This window comes from Aythya fuligula, chromosome 8 (genome assembly GCF_009819795.1).
Source record: "Aythya fuligula isolate bAytFul2 chromosome 8, bAytFul2.pri, whole genome shotgun sequence".
NCBI classification, from domain to species: domain Eukaryota; kingdom Metazoa; phylum Chordata; class Aves; order Anseriformes; family Anatidae; genus Aythya; species Aythya fuligula.
The window spans coordinates 26,477,939-26,498,288 of NC_045566.1; the positions used below are offsets into that span (position 1 = coordinate 26,477,939).

General features: G+C 42.0%; 1 protein-coding gene across 2 annotated transcripts in view; it reads right to left on the reverse strand.

The window, feature by feature from the left end:
- GPSM2 (G protein signaling modulator 2) overlaps nucleotides 1–20,324 on the reverse strand; it is a 25,424-nt gene extending 5,100 nt beyond the window's left edge. The window contains exons 1-10 of one of the 2 annotated variants that reach the window (XM_032192618.1): nucleotides 20,247–20,324; nucleotides 11,535–11,844; nucleotides 5,074–5,295; nucleotides 3,861–3,996; nucleotides 3,288–3,430; nucleotides 2,674–2,797; nucleotides 2,279–2,394; nucleotides 1,501–1,656; nucleotides 581–689; nucleotides 43–172 (exon numbers count right to left, since the gene is read on the reverse strand). In XM_032192618.1, the coding sequence (XP_032048509.1) occupies nucleotides 43–172; nucleotides 581–689; nucleotides 1,501–1,656; nucleotides 2,279–2,394; nucleotides 2,674–2,797; nucleotides 3,288–3,430; nucleotides 3,861–3,996; nucleotides 5,074–5,295; nucleotides 11,535–11,596 (1,198 nt within the window). In that variant the 5' untranslated portion in view covers nucleotides 11,597–11,844; nucleotides 20,247–20,324. Of the gene's footprint in view, nucleotides 1–42; nucleotides 173–580; nucleotides 690–1,500; nucleotides 1,657–2,278; nucleotides 2,395–2,673; nucleotides 2,798–3,287; nucleotides 3,431–3,860; nucleotides 3,997–5,073; nucleotides 5,296–11,534; nucleotides 11,845–12,634; nucleotides 12,952–20,246 lie in introns of those variants that run through there. The other variant, XM_032192617.1, reaches the window with a different exon arrangement.
- Between the last annotated feature and the right edge of the window lie 26 nt (nucleotides 20,325–20,350).

Below are 20,350 nucleotides of genomic sequence, written 5' to 3' on the forward strand. Positions count from 1 at the left end.
TTGAAGTTTACTGTTAGAAAGCATTCGGAAAAAAGCACATACCATGCAAATTGTTATCTACCACGTGGCTTTCTGACATCATGGAGTTGTTTGTGCTGTAGCTTAATCCAAGAACCATTTGAAGATCTGAGAGATTAAGTCTAGCAGTGAGTTCTCCACTTTTATCTCCCACCTGCAAACCAAATAAAATAAGCAGTTGTTACTGTAAAGAATTATATACACATGTAAATACAAACACTGTCCTCCCAGACTTCTGGGAGTAAAACGTTTTCCTCGCTGAAAACTTAGACCACCTTTTTCATGAAGTACACAAAAACTAAAAGGTTCAAACCAAAGCCTAAAATAACCTCTGCTAGGCTAATAACTTGAATCCCATGCTGGTTACTGGAGGTGACACTAGAACTAAGGATGCAACTGCAGTGACGTACGGCTGACATAACTTTGAATAAACTATCTCAGAAATTATCCAATATCCTTTCCATTCTCACAATCACATGTACAGACACAACCTCTGTACCATCCCTGCGTTACGTGAGAGCGAAAACCAGGCAAGCAGTGTATGTAAGCGTGAGCATCATACCTCTCGTGAAATCTCCAGGTGCCTCTCAGCAAAATGCATAGCCTGGTCATGATTTCCCAGCGCCGTGTACGCGTTCCCTAAACTCCAGCACGCTCTTCCTTCACCGATTCTGCAGAAGAGAAACATGCTCAAGGCTGTCTCCTAATACTCGCTGAACGCTAGGGGTCGGGTGTGCGTGATATTACCAGATTACTGTGCCAGGAACAACTAAGACTATCTTCAGAAACCATTCCACCACCACCACCACACTAAGTATTGTAATTAAAGGACTGATCTGGCATAAGCATAAATACAAACAAATCTCATCAAAATTTGAATTTTTAAATTTACAGCAAACATAAGTCACTATTTTCAGTTTTAGAGGCATGGAACATTTTATAACCTCCTTACTTTGCCTCAGATTGCATACTTTATTGTTTTTCACAAATTTTGCTTCCTGAACTAGAAAAAGTACATTTATGAGTTGTTTTTTTAAAAAAAAAAGTAACTGTACACTGTACCCAATATTACAAAAAAGCTACAGAAGTCATTATAGTACTTATTTTAAAATAAGCATTATTTACTACTGGATTATTCTCCCTTCCCCACCCCTTACTATTTTCTTCATTTGTGGAAAAGTAGAAGATGTATTCTGATGAAGGTACGCAAAATTATTGTGATCAAATCATGGGAAAAAATGCTAACTTTACAAAGATGATACCAACATAAGAAGGTTCAGAGACATCCATTCATGAATCTCCCTTTCATCTCACATTCATTAGCCACAATCCTTTCACGAGCAGTTTTTCTCTCCATTTGAAAACAAGTTGTAGGGAATTCACATTAATTCAGATGTCATTTATAGAACAACAGCAGCGGAGTTAGAGGTAACAGGATTCAGTTTAAGTGTCATATACATAAAACAATCTCTTAGGGCTTACTTATCATTTAATTCCTGAGCAATCACAAGGTGTTTCAAGTGATAATCAATTGCTTTTTCATAGTCCTGAAGCAAAGTGTATGTGTTTCCAAGGCTGTAGCAGGCCTGTGCTTCCACAGCTCTATCTTTAAGCTGTCGAGCCAGCTGTAATGTCCTCCTGAAAAAAAAAAAACAAAAGTCAATTACCTCAAAAAAAATCACTAAAGTTTTGAAAAGTGTATTTGCACAACTAAAAATCAGTTGCACAAGTTAAACAAATTAGGACAACTTGTAAATTAGCTGCTAACAAACTACCATCTTGCAAAATCTTAAGAAGAAGAATCCATCTTAATTACAACCATGGACTAAATGTGTAAAACCATGTTGATACGCACCACCAACCCCAGCTAATGAGCGTACCTAGGCCAGGTACCCATCTCCAGTGTACTACACTTACTCAGATCATTCCAGAACTTGCTAAGACAGGAATGCTTGTTTCTAGAATAAAGCTGAATAAATGTGTCTCAACAAAAAGGTGTCTACTGTGCTGAGAAGAATATATTTAAAGTAACAAAACATTGAAAGATTAGCTCCCCTAAAAGAACCTGAATAGTTAAGTAAGTAGGGAAAAATGCTGGGTGGTTGGTTAGTGGGGTTTTGTTGCCTTTTTTTTTTTTTTTTTTAAACAAATGCAGCTCTTTGAAGAGATGGCTGTTCTACAGTGAGCTGAAGTACTAGGCACAACAGAAATTAACTGGACAAGAAGAGATATAAACTATATTTATAAACAGTCAACTAACTTGTAGTATTCAGAAGCAGTTTCAAATTCTCCCAGGAATATGTGGGCATTTCCAAGGTTGCTGTATGCTCTTCTTTCCGCTGATCTATCACCAAATTCTTTTGCAATTAGGAGACGCTTAAAAATGGGAAAGAATTGCATTAATTACTCCATTTTGTGCTTCATAGTGTACATTTGCATACAAAAACACGTGTTCATTGATTTCCCACCCTATCTGTTCTTTAGACCAACAATGCTTGAAAAGAACAGCCTGGACTTGAGGCTGTGCCCTTAAGATCTAAAGCTTGCATTAAAAAGCTTGTGACAATATCCAAAAACCTACATGTACATAAAATCTGTAGCAACCAGTGATACTTTACAGAACAAACAGAATTGTTTACTAACACATTGCAGTACCTGTTCATGAGCTAAAACTGCACTCCTGAAGTTGCCCAGAAGGTAGTGTGTGTTTCCCAGATTTCCAAAGGCACGTCCTTGTGCTGCTCTATCACCCAGCTCTGTTACTATCGTCAGGTTCTCTCTGTTTTGGGGGGAGGGAGGACAAGAGCAAGACTAGTGACTTTTAAGTTACGTTCTTCTCATAATCACTTAAACAAAAAAATCTTTTCCCCATTTAAATAAAAGTAGATCATTCTACCTTGTCCTATTTTAATAGCCCTTATGCAACACAAGTTTTCCACTGAGTAGGAAACATTTGCTGTGAGATATCCAACTTAACTGCGTTCTTACGCTGGCACACTCATTTCTAATGAAGCAGCTATGTTAGATGCAGAACACGTCTCAGCCTGGTTCTAAGAGTTACACTGAATTCTAACAGAGAAAGAACGTGCCAGCTAGTAAGAGGTGTGCTGAAAATGGCAGCTTGACAAAAAATAACATACTCTCCAGTTTAAAGGGGGGGAAAAAAATCACAGGTGCATTAGTTCATGATACCACAAACCTCAATATTTTAACAAGCCAGATGACCAATCATATCCTCTCAATCACGAGCATTTAAAACTGCTACTTACTCATAATAATCTGCAGCTTTTTGTAAAGCATTTTTCACATCATCTGGAAGTTCCCCTGGATCGTAAGTCCCAGCACAAGCTACATTTTTCCCTTTAGAGTGATAAACATTCCCCAGATTATACAGTGCTCTAGCTTCTCCAACCTAAAGCAAAAACAAGGTATTAAAAGGACGCCTCAAAGACTTGTGTCACAACAGCAATTAGAACAAGCCACAGAAGGGAGAAGAGGTTTGGTAGCTACTTGTCAACACACGCTCTCATTGCCCAAATTACTCCCACCCGGTCACATTCCTCAATCAAATTGTTTTGCGCATTATTCCCTTCTGAGGTGTAAGATACATAATAACTGTTGAGGCCAATTATCATTAAAAACTAAACTTAAAAAATATTTGGGAATCTGGATACTGTAGACTTCTAGGTGCAAACAGCCACCTGACATTCTTATAGTCAGGAAGGAATATTTGAATATGCAATATTTAATTCCCCCTGAAAGGTGGCACACTCATTACCAATACAACAAGGTTCACCACTATTTGTTCGGAGTTCATTTAAAGATTCCTAAGCAATTCTTACCTTATCATTAAGTTCTCTGGAAATATCCAGATGTCTTTGACAACAAACAATAGCTTCTTCAAAATTCCCAAGTACCTTTAAGGTATTGCCCAGATTCCCACTAGCTTTAGCTTCTCCCAGTAGGTCTCCAATTGTCCTAAAATTGCAGCAGAAAAGCACCCAGTTAACAGTGTGCAATTTGAAACCAAGGACATGATCAATGCATGGCAGACAATTCAAAGAATTTACTGAAAGAAATTAAAATTGTGTGTGTATTCAGTTCATTTTATATCTAAAATGCATTCACATAAATACAGCTCACTCTGTGGTTACAGAAACATTTGGTTTTGTTGGTGCTGTTTGTGCGGTATTGATCTACCTACTGTAAATCAAAAAAGAAAAAAGGCATCACTTCTCCTAGGAAGAGAACATGGATACTTAATGATTATGCAGAAAGACTGTTCCAGGATTACAAATAGTTTTATAAAAATACAAATACAAATTTATACAAATAGTTTTAGCTGTTTCTGCATTTAACTTGACTATCATTCTTACATGATGTATCAGACCTGCCAGTCTCCCAGAAAGCTCAGAGGAAACATTACATTTCTAGCTTCTAAACACGCTTAAGGCAGAAGAAGGGCACTTGAGCCACTGAGTCTCGGATACTTGGGGAAAAACACAACAGAAAAAAAGGGGTTCCCGCAAGGATGCTTAGTGAGTTTAGGTACCTCTCTGCTTACAGTATTTGAACAGATAAAGGGGGTGGGGAGAATAGATTTTTGCCTAAACTGTGGTTAGATTCTACATTAGGTGATTGTGTCTTTTATTGGATCCATACTAATTAAAAGTCAGATGCATAAATAGTGTATGAAATGCACAGTAGGTTTAGACCTCACAGGATTATACTGTGAGTTTTACACAGAGAACCATGAATGCGCTCTGTCTATTAAGACGGCCAGAAAGACTGAATTTTAAAAACAGGAAAGGGCGGATTTAAAGAAGCTACTTAATTACCCACAACCCGGTGAGGCCTCAGTTAGTACCAGGATTACGGTGCTCCCAGGTTAAAGGGCAATCGAGTTACCTCCCTGACTCCCCAGCCCTCTGCCCTCACCTCCTTCGCTCATTATCTACTGTTAACAGCAGGCTTTGGTAGGCAAAGCAACAGCCAACTGCTCATCTCCACAAGAACAGGATCAAACAGAGAATATGGTTAAAGACAGAAGATTACCTTGCAAGAGTTAAATCATGGTGATGGTATTCCAAGGCCTTCGCATATTCATGCAAGTAGAAATAGGCATTGCCCAGCTGGCTGTAAATAGCACTGAGTGTTTTTAAATCTTCAGTTCCCACTTGAACAGCTGCTTCAAAGAAAGACACACCAGCTCGGCAGTCTCCTGCTTTACACAGGCGCTCACCTTCCAAAGCCAGCTCTAGGCAGGAAGCCTCCATCCTGCACAATTTAAGTAAAAAGGGAAAACTGTTATTCTGCATGCACTACTCTGTCCAATAATGTTCTGAAGAGATGTATTTTACTCCAAGGCTCTCTATTTGTTCAGGACAGGAAGGCAGCACCACAGTACAAGCAATGAGCTTGACATCAATGGTGCTATGAAGTGAAGGCTGAAATCTAACTTGGCACTTCAGTAGTGATAAGCAAATATTTGTTCTACATAACAATAGAACAAATGGCTTCAACCATATATTTATATTTAATTTTTTATGTCTGGGGGGAAAATCCGAAGTCTGCCTCATCCATACATAGCAGCACCTGTAGGTTCTAAAACGCAGAGTATTTACTGCCCAGGCGATGTCAGAACAACGACCTCAGACTGCTGTGACTACTGGCAAATACTGATTTTGACAAATGTTGTGTAGTATTAGCTTTTTATCAGTAGGCTTATGGATGCAGAACAATCAACAAAATAAGCGTTGTAACAGCAAAACATAGGTGCAAATGGATGCGGCAGTATTTACAGCAAAAGGCAATTGCTTGCTGCTTTCTACCTCTTCCTTCCCAAAAAAAGTGGAATTGATTTTTAGGAAGATAACACAGTTACATGCAAAATGTCTTAAAAACAAACAACAAAAATCTTCCAAGTTCAATATTCCTGTGTATCAAAGATCATGACTACTTTTCCTCAAGCTGTTTCCTATGTAGCTAAGCACTACTTGGCACTTCATTTCCTAGTGTCACTGTTAGAAAAATTCTCACAGTGTGAAGAAAAAAGTAGACTTAATTAACAAAATGCACATCAATTCCAGTTAGTTAACTGAGCAGCAATAATTTCAGAAGCCATTGGAATATTTTTGATTATTATCAGCAAATAACTGTGTGATCATACAGGTATAAAATGCTGCAAGAAGGTACTAGTTAATTTGCAAATTACATGTTAAACAATGAATAAAGAAGCTCTTATAGAAAACAGTGGCTACCAAAACACATCCATATACATTTATGCTATTGTGAATTTTGGTGTACAAAAGGCAAAAAGGCAAAATTTTATTAAGTGTTAATGAATATACATGAACACTTCCTACTTCCCAGTTCTAAGATGTGAGGGAAGTAGGGAGGAGGAAGATGAAGACGACAACCTCAGGGTCTTAGTCTTGAAGCAATACGGTTCTCTAGCTTTTTAAGGCTGTATGCACTTGAAAAAGCTCACAAAAATGCCACCGTTCTACTTTCTAGAAGATTTTTTTTGAAAAGAAAATCAGTAAGAGACATCCTCTAAGTGTTATACAAGCGTGCACTTATATTTCCAGAAAATGTTGGACATCAGCCTTGCAAATTTGTATCTTGTTTTGCATTTTTCTTCAAGATGGACTGTTTTGGTTTTTTGGCTTGCAGTCCAGAACAGAACATTTTGCATGATTTAATATTATCTTTGTTATATCATTATTTGATATTTACCTAGTTTTAAGAATAGATCTTCTGTAATTCTAGCCCTAAACCAGTTTTCCTTCATATGCAAGATCAGTAATAGCAGCAATCACAAACACTCAGTACTCCAACAGCTATTTTAACAGCAACACCAGAAGACAGCTGTTTTGCCAAGATACAGAAATGCAGTATGTGACAGACCCGCAATGTTTGCATTTCTGTGTTTGTCTAAATCAGAAAAAAACAAGCTACACAACATTCTACTGAAAGCTGAGTAAGGAGGAGGTATTTTTGAAAAATCCTGAGTTTCCAAGAGAAATAGAAGAATTTGGATCGTAAGCAGAACAAGCTACTAGCACAAAAGAGTACCGTACCTGCTGGTCTTCGACATTCCACAACTCAAGCACAGTGAGATGACAGACATGTTTAACTTTTGCAATTACAAATACTCTATGCGTGGCACCTGGTAAAGATGCAGACAGCAAACAAGAACTCAAGCATGAAGTTCTTCCCAGGCCCAGCTTCTCAGGTTGGATATCCATACCACATGCAGTATTTCTAGGTTTGGAAACTTCTCAGAGCAGTTAAAGCATTGCTGTTTGCTAGAACAAACAACCTGGTTTTCACTACATTGTGCATTTGTTGAATGTGAGACAGAAAAAGGCAGAAATGATTAAGTACAGCATGTTACACCATCAGCAACTCAAGGTTTAAGATTTAAAACACTTCATTGGGTAATCTTAATCCTATCCAAAGAGGTTCTCTCCGGGCACCTCATGTTAACTGACACGTCCAATTAAAGTGATGGCTAGGAAATATGGCGCTCCTTACTGCAAAGATTTAGAGCATTATACAATCACATTCATTTCCTGCGATTTTTAGCTTGAAGGGATTACATTAGAGCTTCCAGGAAAATGTGCATATGGCGTCATAGTCACAGCGCTGTACCTGGCTCCAGTTCCATAAGGGAATTGTTATGATTTGCAATTTGTGATGCAACAGTCATCAAATCAATTAAGAAAAGGCACAGACTAAAACGGTACAAAGGCAATACCAGAGAAGGCTACGAAGCAGGAATTTTCAGGTACCTCTCCACTCAAGTAATTTCACATTATTCCAAAGACAGCCAAACGCCAAGGCAGCATTAGGCAGCATTACCGTTTTGGCACGGAACTTGAAACAATCTTCTGACTCTGCAGCCCAGACTTAATGTAACTTCGAGAAAGGAAAGATGTGGTTGGTTGTGGTTTCATACAGAACCTAAATAGCTACAAAGCCAAGTCTTATACCCAGGCTGATGAGTATCAGCTGTTCTTACAGGGCGTCAACTCAACCAGAATTACAGGAAGTAAATGAGAATAAGAATTAGCAATTGCTTGGGTATAAAAGAACTCCAAATGTAATATTACCATTGAGAACAGCTCTAGAAAGGCTGTATTGGCAGGTAGCTAGAACCTGCACAACAAACTAAAGCTACACAGCCACCTGGATCTGTGCTCACTGACCTTCTACAGTTTCAAAGTCTAAGTAAGCTACTAAAAGGGATGAACAGAGAAAATGAAATATTTATTTTCATCTTATTACAGTGGCCTACACCCAGTATAAATATTTTATTCACACTACATAAAAGCTTTGGAATTACTTATTTTTGTTTGTTTTTTACCACTGAAGAGCACAAAGGTTTCTTCAAAAAGTACAAAAATGGACTCAGAAAAGGTGGTGTTTGTTTGTTTGTTTCAGTCCTTGAAAGACTGTTAGGAAAACCATGCAACATTTTAAAAAGAGGCACATAATTCTACAGTCAAAACCCCGTCATCTCTTGTTCTCAGAGGCTGCTTTAACCATCACTTCCAATGGCTGAATAGCATGTCAGCAGACTAAACAGGGCCAGGTTATCAATGTTTTAGGAAGTCATTAAATAGTTACAAGGAGAATATAAAATTACTTTCTCTGTTCCCAGAGCTGAATTGAATTACTTATTTATTCAATACCGAATGGCTAAACAAAAGATACATTGAGCCCATAGAGACAAGAGGAGAACAAAACCCATTCATCTGGGTACTTCTAATGAAATTCTGTTCCTGCTAAACAGGATAAGGTTCTTCCAGATATTACTGTGGAAATACTCTTACAGGGCTTCATTTTATTATTCTGCTTATAGTTGCCTCGACCTGTTCTCTGAAAGGCTGGCATCTCCTGAATAATTTCTCATCTGTAAAACTACCTCATCCTTATCTCTCCCTCTAAGCTCTTCATCTTGCCTGGCTCCCTTATGCTTTTTTTTTTGTGTGTGTATGGTTTTATTTTTTGGTCTTGTTTCTCATCTTAGCAAAAAAGAAAGAAAACTGGTAGGAAATAAGACAACAGAAAACAGCAAGAAGATTACACTGATTATTACAGTCTCTAAACACTACTAACATAGTTTTACCCCATTCAGTCCCAACTAAGAGCATTTCTGAACATTTTTGCTATTGGGGCGAGCTGTCGCATGACTATGCTGTGACACACATGGATACATAAAACACATGGACACGGAAACAAAAAAAAATCCTCTCTAATTCAGAAGCATAAAACTGCTACTGCCAGTGAATCCTAGCCAAAGATCCCACGCCATTCCCCACTCCTGCCCCTGTTTCTATGCCCCGTGCAGAAGTGTATCGCACTGACCGCTCCAACCAACCTGCTGCATGTCCACTGCAGCACTGTGCTTAGTCAAACCCTTCAAAAAGTTTTAAATTTTGGTGGTGTATGGACTCAGCAGGCTAAGACAAATTAGTTCTGCAAATATTTACGCAACAGATCACTTATCAGTCCAATTTATTAACATCAGCATTTTATTTTCAGTCATTAATCTGTGATTGTTATAAATCACATCAGAACAACAAATAGTTTCCTTCCGTCACTTTTATGGCTGCTGAAGTCAGCTCTAAGTTCACGTGGGTCAGATACCTGCAGTGAGGGGAAAGAAACAGCTCGCCCAGAAAGAAACTGACCCAGAGCAAACCCTCCCTTAGGAGTGGGCCACCAGTTTCTTTTAAAGTCAGTTCCACTACAAGACCAGTAGGAAAGAAAAAGCAGTGTGAGAACCCAATGAACATGGGATGAAAAAAATAATAATAATAATAAAACACCCCCTGATAAACATTCACCCAGTAATCCATTATGTTTTTTCCTGGATTAAATTTTAAACTACAAGCAAATCAAATCTTTTGAAATTATAGGTATTAAAGCATCATAAAAATCTGATTTCTATACTGAATTAATTTGCAGTTTCTTCTTAGGGAAGTTTAATATTTGAAAAAATTTAAAAGGATTACTCCTCGGTGGTTTTTAGATGTTCATCAGATTACAGTTCTTACAGCACAGTTTAATAAGGGCACGGATATTTTTGTTGTTAATCAGTACCATTCAAGCCTGGACTGAAATACAGAATAAAGCTGTAGGACACTTTGCCTTGGCTGTGCTTGCCATATTTTTTAGAAGTTATTTTTGGCTTGTCAATTTGAAACAGGCAGCTGGCCATGCCGCTTTCTTAGTCCATTTACTTCCACAAGGGTAACCTGAGCAGCCCCTGCTTTAACTGGAGAGCGGGGCTCTGTGGGGTTGCGTGGGGACGGGCAGGGGCACCAGCTAGCTACACCCCAGAAACGCTGAGCGCAGCACAAACGTCATGCTCAGACACTCAGGGATTCCTGCAACCGAAGCCACAACATCAAGTTTTTAGCAAACTAAAGAGCAGAAAGTAAATTACATTTGCCTATTTTTTTCCATATTGAGCATGAAAAAGCTCTTCCTGCTGAGTGCGCTGCTGAGCAGACCCAGCACTGTGCTTCTGTGAAGGAAGGCCAATCGATCAGCAATCCAACGCGGTCACAACAGCTGGATGAGAATGTTCTCAAAGCACCTCCCTGTTTTCCAGCATTAATTTTAAGCCACAGCACGTGCTGTTGTACAAGTAAGGGTAGTGGTTTGTTCCCGTCAGTTAGCCAGGAAAAAGCCCCCAAGCACGGCTGCCTGGGGGCGAGGCTGGGGGAACCACAAGAGCCGCGCTTGCCATTTGTGTTCAGAACAATCACTGCAGTGTTCCCGCGCCCCTTCCTGCTGAACGAGCCGCAAGATTTACCCTGCCCAACACCAGCCAGCCAAACACGGTGTGCTACACAATGTTTCTCTTGTTCTGGCTCATTAGAGCGAGGCTGCAACGCTAACACGCTATCCCACGTCTGTAAAGGGGATTCCAGAAGAAAAATGATAAAAGCTCTGGGAGGGAAATGGCACATCCTCTTGACTTGCAATAACAGCACTGTGCTAGTCCCAAGTATCACAGCAGTTTTAATCTATCAAGCATAACTATTATAGGCAGGGAAAACGGTGCTCTATGTGACAGTGCAGCTAAAAAGTCATCATTCATAGCAGCAACACGGGGACAAGTAGAGAGGACATCAGCAGGCAGAACTTGCACAGGCAGCCCAAAAGCTAAAAAGAGAGAGCACGTATTACCAGGCAGGGATCACACCTCGTATCATTCTGTCACAAGCCCAGGCAGAAAGACAGGGAGGTACAAACACTCGCACATTATTCTGTAGCTGCACACAGCTCCAGCATTAGGCAAGCCTGTAACTGTGCCAGTATAATCTGCTGTGCAACAACAGCGAATTTTTGTAACTCAAAAATCAAGAAAAGCAAAGAAGGTGTCGTTTTAGCTTGCAGTTTCATTAGTACTGGTAACAGAAACACCGAGCTATTTGCTTGTTTACTTCTCTACCACTAGCAGTACTAAAGCACCCACACTGATTTAGTTGCCTTACCTGTATCGCACATGGAAGGAGCGATCTTCACGCATGCTTATCAACACATTACTTTCCTCCATCGAGTTGCATTATCAGCAGAGCAGGGACTGTTCTGCAGCAGGTAAGTGCTCTGCTGTGGAGAACTGCTGCCAGAACACCATTCCAGTCAGTACATTAACAAGGTGGAGCACAGGTATCCTAAGCTCCTGTTGAAATATTCTTCTTTGTTACTAAGGTAAGGAAGTCACTGCCAGACACATCTCACGCTTTCAGAAACGTGCTCAAGTTCTTGCATCTGTGGCCCTTTCAGTTCCATTCAGCTGCGTTTCTGCAAAGGGAACACAAGACGCGTGGCTTGAAGTCTGACAGTCAGTTCATAACTCATAACCACTCGCAGCTGATGCAGCAGCAGAGCGCTGCTCCCACCAAGCAGGAAGTGTCAATCAACAACCTGAAGCTCGCCCCGGAGCCAAAACCTGCTACATACACACGGCAACTCTCGTAGGCAAGCAAGAAAGCAGGAAGGTTTAATGAAAAACAACGCTCTCTTTTCTGCTGGGAACTTGGAGTCATTTATCTTTGTTAGTACTTCTTGGCCTCCTGCGATTCCAAGTAAAAGGCTTAAAGGATGAAAGCTGCAGGGTGAAAGGCATAATAGGAAGCAAATCACAAACTGCTTCACATGCAAACAGCCCTGTTGAAACCACGCAGCTTCCCTGGAGTCAGAACAGGCTGACACAATCCCACCTAGAGATGAGCTGTTCTGGAGTTCATCCTGCCTGGAACATGAGGAGCACAGAAGCCAGCAGATGTTTAAGCCCTATTCCCCTTCCCCTCCTTCCTCAAAAGGGATTTTTTTGTTTTGCCTTTTTTTTTTTTTTCCATTGGCTTCACATTCCAGAACGCCGCAACATTGTCATATGAGCTCCAAACTCAGCTTCAAAGGGATCGCAGCAGCCAGTACTCAGAAGTCAGACACGTTTAGGCTGGCAGGGAAAATAATTTACAAAAAAAAAAAAAAAACAAAAAAAACACACCTCTATTCAAAAAGTTTACCCACTTTAAAGTATATTTTTAGTAAAAGAGTTGACATATTTATTGCTCAGCACTAACGTTACCTTCCTTTGCAGAGTTGTGTAACTCACAAATGCATATTTCATCAAGAGATGGCGGAGATGTCACAAAGTAAGAGCAGAGCTCAGATTTAAAGCTGTCACCAGAAGAAAATGCATCCGTCTTTAACTGTCAGTGCAGGCAGTGCTTTTCCTCTCAGGAGCTTTATCAAGTGCCAGGAATGAAGATTTGTGCTTCCCATCCTCCTCCTCCTCAAGAGCATCCTTCAGACCGCCCATCCACTTTCCTCCCGTCAAACAACTCTGCCCTTCCATGCTCCGCAGCAGAGTTATTTGCCATCCACACGTGGGTGTGGGCATGTTTTTGCAATTACCAAGTGTGACACATACATTTTAATACCATTACAGCCCACGTCCTGGGAAGACTGCATTACGGCTGTTCACCCTCTGGAAGCCTGTCCAGAGCACTCACACCAGGAGCCAGCTCTAAGTCACCCATGAGCAGTCTTGGTGCTCAGCAATAGCAGGGAATTGCAAGTTTGTTCGGCAGATGGGCAGATGGCCACCCTCACGTGCCCTACTGCGTGCCACAGACCAACAAGGGTGTGCTTGGGCGACTGGCGGGGCTCAGGAAATAATGGCTGTGGCAAGTTGTTTGTCCATTTGCTCTGTAATGGTAATTAATAATTTGTATCAACCACGCCAACAGGCAATCAGAAACAAACCTAAAGCACATTATTTAGAGTGAGGGATTAAAAATTAAGGAGGCAGGTATCAATGAAGCCTTTTGCAGACACGATCTCAGGTGTAAGCTGGCCTTGGAGGATCACGCTTCAGCAAACTGAAGGCTCTTTCAGTTGAAGCACGGTGACTTCACAGATCACCTCTGTAATCCAGCCCTCCAGAGCTGGAGATCAGCACCTCCGAGGGCACCGTACTGCAGCAGCACAGCCTCAGGAGTTCAGGGAAGCTGGGAAAAGTTCTACCATATCTGCGTCTCTCACAGTGAGAGTTTCTCCTAAACTTGTGTTTAATTAAAGCTTCATACAGCATGAGAAAAGCACTTGTGATTACTAGGAAACCTCTGTATTAGTGTGAAGCAAAAGCTTTAAAATGTATTCTCTCCACAACTTGAAGCAATGAAAAATTCCTATACACCTAAAAGAGCTGCCTTTCACGCAGGCATGACTGCCATGTTGTAGTTGCACGTACAACTGGAAAATGCCCAATTTTACTACTCCAGCTAACAAATGCAAGAAGTCCTAGCCACTTTTGCCATTTTAAAATGGGTGAGAAAAGCACAAAGAAAAGAGCGGGCTTCCTTGAGAAGTGGAAAATTAACTAAACTAGTGTTCACAGTTACACAACAGCAAAACACCGAACAAACAAACAAAAATGAAATACAGCAAGGCAGATAGTAGGCAAAGTGGCAGAGTTTATACCCCCAACTGACAAAATGCGCACTCTAATAAACTCCTTCTTCTGATAAAGAAGAAAACGGTGAGCCACAGAGGCTTATCCATCCCGTCAACAAACAGGTAAAGGATCTCTAAATCAAACCATCAGTAAAAAGCTCTCTCAGCATCAGCTGGTAATCACAAGGCAGATGCAGAGGGAGATGGTTTTTTCCCCTGCATTTCCCTACCTCAGTAAATGCCTGCAGCTCCATTGGCTCCTTCCCTCACCCCACGGTCTCCCTGAGCCCGAACCTTCCCCTGCGGAGCTGTCAGACGATGCGAGGACATTTCCCTGCTCACCTACTGCTGCTGGCTGGGCACCCGGCGGCTGGCTAGGAGAATTTCACAGTTCGCTTCTGCCTGCCTTTCCCTAAAGGAAGCAACCGAGTCCTGCCTTCCCCATCCATCTGCTATTTTCACAAAGCTATAGGGAAGGAGCATCTGCCAAATGAAGTCATCACTGCCTGAGAGGTATAAGTTACCAGGGGAAAGGAAAGTACAGATTGAGGCAGTCCAATCACACAGATTCTATTTCTGTACATAAACTAGCTACAGAGGTTTGCTGTTTCGAGATTAAGGCAAATTTTCCAAGGTTGAACTAAGTTTGAATTTCCTTTCAGAGACAGGCATGGGTGGGAAACTAAAAAAAAAGCTTGCAATGGATTACTTGAAAATAAAGAAGAGTTTTGCAGCCCTTATGGAGAAAAAGAGACTAAGCAACAAAAAAATGTAGTGACAGCTGTGTTACCGAAATACAGAGAGTAGCTTGACTCCAGACATTGAAATTATAAAGCAGCATATAAACATAAATAGTAAGACCAGGAACACCAAAACCACAACCAGAACCAGACAAACCAAAATTTCAGTCTTCAGTGATGCCCAAGGATATTTTTAAAAATCACCTGAGCTAACACAAATAAGCCAAAAAAAACTATATCAAGTTTAATATTGTATTTGCACAGAAAACAGCACGGTCCACAGCGTTTGTGCAGTAACAAACATTCCCCTCTGAACAAACCTTAAAATAACCGTGCGACATGTTGGGACATGGGCTAGGTTTTGCAAACCTTGAGCACAGCAGATACAAGTGGTGCGAGTGGGCCAGGCAGATACGAGGAACGCTGTAAGCAGATGACCAGCGTGGTGACTCTTGGAAGTTGAATTTTATACTCCTCTCTGCACCACTTTTGACACAAGCTCAACAGCTGATAAGCTAACAGCAAACAGAAACCACCCTCACTGGTGAAGTGAATTTGAGGTTTTATTCAGGGTGAGCTATGCCGTGCAGCAATCCCTGCTCTGAAATACCGGATTCTTTCTCCAGCTGGATTTCCACATGGAGCAGATACCCCCAGAATAAACCACGGGGCTTCTGTGAAAGGACTGGCTTCGAAGCACGCGAGATGAGCAGCGCTCCAGTCTGACACAAGCGGGCTGCACCTGAAGGACCACACAGGAAAGCGGAGGTTCGTCAACAACCACCCCACCTAGGTGCTGGTCCGACAAAGGGCACTCTGCAGAGCTTGTAATTCCTGCGGAGCACGGGCAAGACCCAGCCTAGCACATCCTATGCTATCAGGCACACCAGGCAAGCTGTAAATAAATTAATACCAGTATACAGCGTGCCTCATTCAGATGCTTCCTCCTCCGCCCCAATTATACTTGCTGACTTATAAATATCGGGCCCTATGAAACCAAGTCCCAGTACTGAATATTGCAGACAATCCTAAAACAATCCTGGCAGTAAGGTCCCTTCCAAGTCTTAAAATGCTAAAAAAAATACACAAACAAACCAACCAAAAGAAACCTAATAGGTGATGAGTATATTGGAGACCAGTCTTGCTCACAGAGCAGTGAGGATCTCGCTGCCTCCACAGCTGAAAACGACAGCATGGACTTGAATTCACTGCTTGAGAGCGCAGCTCCAGCACCAACACCTGCTCCCGAACCGCTAACACAGTGCTGCATTATGGCAAGCATGGTAACAGCGGAGAGAATTACTTTATCGCCCTGTTTCTAAAAAGGCTTGATCTAATTTTTATGTTTTTTGGTTACGTAAGCCCAATTGGCCTTGCTGCATGGCGGGTTGTATACAAGGTTAGCGAAAGCTCGTTGCTTCAGTGCCCTTTCATGTGCACTCAGTCCTCCTCAGTCTCCCTCCCCTCACAGCTCTTTTTGGCCTACCACTCCAGCCAGCCTGCCTTATACAGTATCATGGTAAAGGCAAACAGACGTGTCGGAGCATTTCTGCATGCCCTCTACTGTTACCTGTATATATTTTCCACTTATTCTGCAGATCGGCAGTAAGATTTTTTTCTTCCATGTTTGCGGAGTACCTTGTTGAGCAGAGTTTGGTGCATTAATGCTAAAGGGCTTCAATATGGCAAGCTTTTTAAACTCTACGCATGCGTTTTGTTCGTTTTTTTCTCTCTGCCGTTACAGGGTTGTGCAAGCGTCTCCCTTAACAAGTTGGCATTGCCTAGCATTACTTGCAACATTACTCACAATTATCAGCCTAAAAAACAAGCAGAGTCTTAATGACACACGTTATTTCTGCCAGATCATAAAAAAACTATTCCCAACAACCACGATAACTGATTCCAGAAGCATCTTCCCACTGTGAGTCAGAAGGAAACTCGCCCGCATTCTTAAGGGTTATTTTCTTTTCCTTCCACACAAAACACCCAAGCCATAAATAAAAACTGCATATATATATGCTTTGCAACAAGAGGAAAAGTACATTATACATCAAACCCAAGGAGGGAAAAAAAAAAAAAATCAATTAAGGAACTTGCAAATATCTGGCAAGAATCTGGGAGCTCTGCTCAACCCTAAATGCCCTGTTTGCACCCAGCAATCAGAAGCGTAAATACATTCCCTATAATGGAATCATTAATTAAGCACAGAAAGAAATGCCGGAAACTTAGGAGAGTGATGCAATACATAAGTGGCAAAGCCCCACATATCCTCATTGCTAGCACGCTCAGCAGAGCACTGTCACAGTTGCAGGGCAGCTCCATTAGCTGCAGCACGAGGAGGTGCCCTGCCAGGCAGCACTCGGTCCTACAGGTTTGTGAAGAGAAATACTTCAGGCACCTGGCAGCGATGCAGGCCCTACCCTGACTTACAGGCTAAGCATGTACTGGTGACAAAAACAACCAAAACTATCACACAGATTTCCACTACGTGGAGTAACACAAAGCAGCAGAAAATGCACATGATACTAGACTGATATCCAAGTACATGAAATATCCAAGTGCAGGGATGCAAAGGTGGACTTCTCAGTGCCTCTCTCTCAGAGCAGCTCTCAGAATGGAAAATAATGAATATTTAGCTGAAAATCAGCATGCTACTTAATGTCTGTAATTGCTGCCTAGTGTGCAAGCTAAAGAACCGGGTGTAGCTAACGCACGTAACCACAAGCATTTTTATTATACGGACAGTTCTGCAAACAGTTTACGTAAGCCATCCATTTAAACTCTGAAGTAAGGCAATCCCGCACCAAGACAAAATACGAAAGGAAGAGCGCACAAAGCGCCTGCAGCACAACGTAACTAATATCCCTACATCCCTATAATAAATCTAATCAGGCAACTGGGAGCTCATTCTAAATGCAATAAGATTAAGATTTCAGATGGAAGGTGCTAGAGTAACATCCTCTGTGCATTAAAAAGAGCAAAATAGCAAAATCTAAATAGCTTTTTTTTTGTTGTTACGTATTTGATACATCAAGTTATTAGGATTCCTTTATTTTTATTTTTGATTGGAATAATGAGTTCTAAGTTTTTACACATTGTCATTCCCAGACTGAAAAATATTGTGCTGCCAGCAACCTTCTTTCCAAGCATCCCACAACAGGAGATGAGATTCACAGTTTTCAAGCACTTAAATGCCACACCAGCCTTCAGTGACGATTCACAAGAAAACAGTATCTTGTGATCTTTTTCTTCTTCTCACATAAGTCACATTACCACAAAATCGGTACGAGTTGTGTAACCACGACCTGATCTTAAATTTGAATCTCACTCCTTCTGCTTGTTAGGGACAAGCTCATCATGCAAATAATGGGGTTTCTCTTTCTCAGCCATCCAAATACCTTCAGTTTGGTAAATGGAGCACGTTATAAGATGCAATAGAACACCAGATGGGAAAAGTTCAATGCAAGATGTTGTAAATATTGTGCTTAAGCTGATGGAGCATGTTTATCGCAAATCTTTCCAACAAAGTGTTCCACTTAGCTCAGCTCCTTCTTGGCCTGTAACATCTGTTAATAAGAGATCCTGGGAAGTAAAGAAAGAAGCCAGACTGAGACTGCACAAGCACCTTGCAAAGAGAGAAGAAAATCAATCTTAAGATCTGATAAATCAAAAAAAAAAGTCTTTCTATAGAATCACAGGCAATAAAACACACTAGCACGTACAGGTGAAGGAATAAAAGTGATGTATCAAATTTCCTATTTCATGCTCATTCAGAGATTAAGCAAGCATTCAGCATAAAGAACTAATTGCCACCCCAGCAAGAGTTATCCTGCAAGGAGAAGGTGTAGCTCTTACAGCAGCTGTTACACAACTGCAATGATCCCTGCTAGCTTACTGCCATCAGAATCGCTTGGTGCATCACCTGTGTCCCCCAGTTCGCAAGCACCAACAGCAAGTGGTAACATTCCTCTCACCTCTGAGCCTACAGCTGAACAACGTGCAGCTACAGCCTAGGTGCGGATGAACACACAGCACAGAAAGAAGAGCACATGCTGTTTTTCCTACTGTTTGCTTTTTATAGATACAGGTACTGTTTATTTATGGCACAACGCTTATGCAGATTTAAGGAAAAAAATATTTGTTGAGGTGCCAAGTCGCAAATTGCTTTGCATATTTATCCCGACATTTGGGATGCAGGTGCAGGTATTTTTAGGAGCTGTTCAAATCCATTTTTTCTGTCTGTGTGACAGATGTTGAACTGGCCTCTATTTTGCCTCAGTTGCCCACAGATTTATGTAACTATATTTCCACATTGTCACACAGATACTCTTGGTCACGACACTGTATGCTGTCCAGTAGCAGCCAACGATTGCCAGGTAAGATACAGCCTCCAAAGTGTTTCTTGCCTGGAACAGTATCCTGAACAGCAAGACAATGGTAGGAAAAAAATGTGGTGCAAAGAAATAAAAGAAGATTTAGAGAGGCTTAGGTAGGTCATGTACGATTTTCTTCCCCATAATTTTCTTCCCCATAACTCTGCTGTGTGAACGTTTCTCCTTCTTATCAGGAAAAGGTTCAAATTACAAAGAAGTTTTATGATCTGAACAGGATCCCTACTTTTCAAACAATCCGATTCAAGTCCTAGGAGGCAACTTGACGTTAATCATCTGTTTGATACTATATGTGTCTCAGACCACGTCTTACCAGCTTTTCCACTTTTTTTCCTGTATTTTCCACTATTTGCTTACTTTTTTGATGCAATCATTTGCCTAGCTGACTCACTCTTAAATGCCTAAATGGAAGTTGCAGGCTTCTTCCTTCGCCTGGTTAACCAGTCTTCGCCAAGGTTAACCAGTAACAGCCAGAGCAGGTTAATCTTTCTGAAGGCCCTAAGATCAGCGCCCACTCCTTGAACACACACAACTTCATTAAGATGTTAACGCTAGAGACAACTAAAACCAAAACCATCGTTACCAGATCCGGGCATGGATGTGGAAGGTGAAGCTGACCGCACGACAGCTACAAGAACTATGAATGAGAGCAAGAAAAACACACCAACACCTTTGCTGTTAAATTAAAGAAGCGGAAAAGCAGAAGCTAAAAACGATCCTGTTGTAAGCAAAACCAAAGGGATCACGAAAAGATTGTGCCAGAGCGAAAAAACCCATCCCACGCTCAATAGTCAGGACCGCGGGCAGGCAGCGTTTGCCTTTGGAATTACTGATTATTACTGATTTCTTGTGAACGCCGCTCCCGGCGACCAGCGGCGCTGGGACGAGGCCTGGCCGAGCCGGGAGGGCCGCGGGGGCCGTCGCGGTGCCGAGGGGCCGCTCGCTGCCCGCCCCACAGCGCGGCGCGGTGCCGGAGGCGCAGGCCGGCTGCCCCCGGTGCCTCAGGCGGCCGCCCCGCACCCCAAGGGCCGCGTTCCCCAGCCCGCAGCCCCGCCACCAACGCGAGGGGCCCGGCCCGGCCCGGCCCTTCCCTGCCCGCCCCCCGCCTCACCTCAGCCGGGCGCCGCCGCAGGCCGCGGCCCCCCCCGCGCGCCCCCGGCCGTTTCCACAGCGACGGCGGCGGCTGAGGGGAGCGCGCGCGTGCGGCCGCCCCCG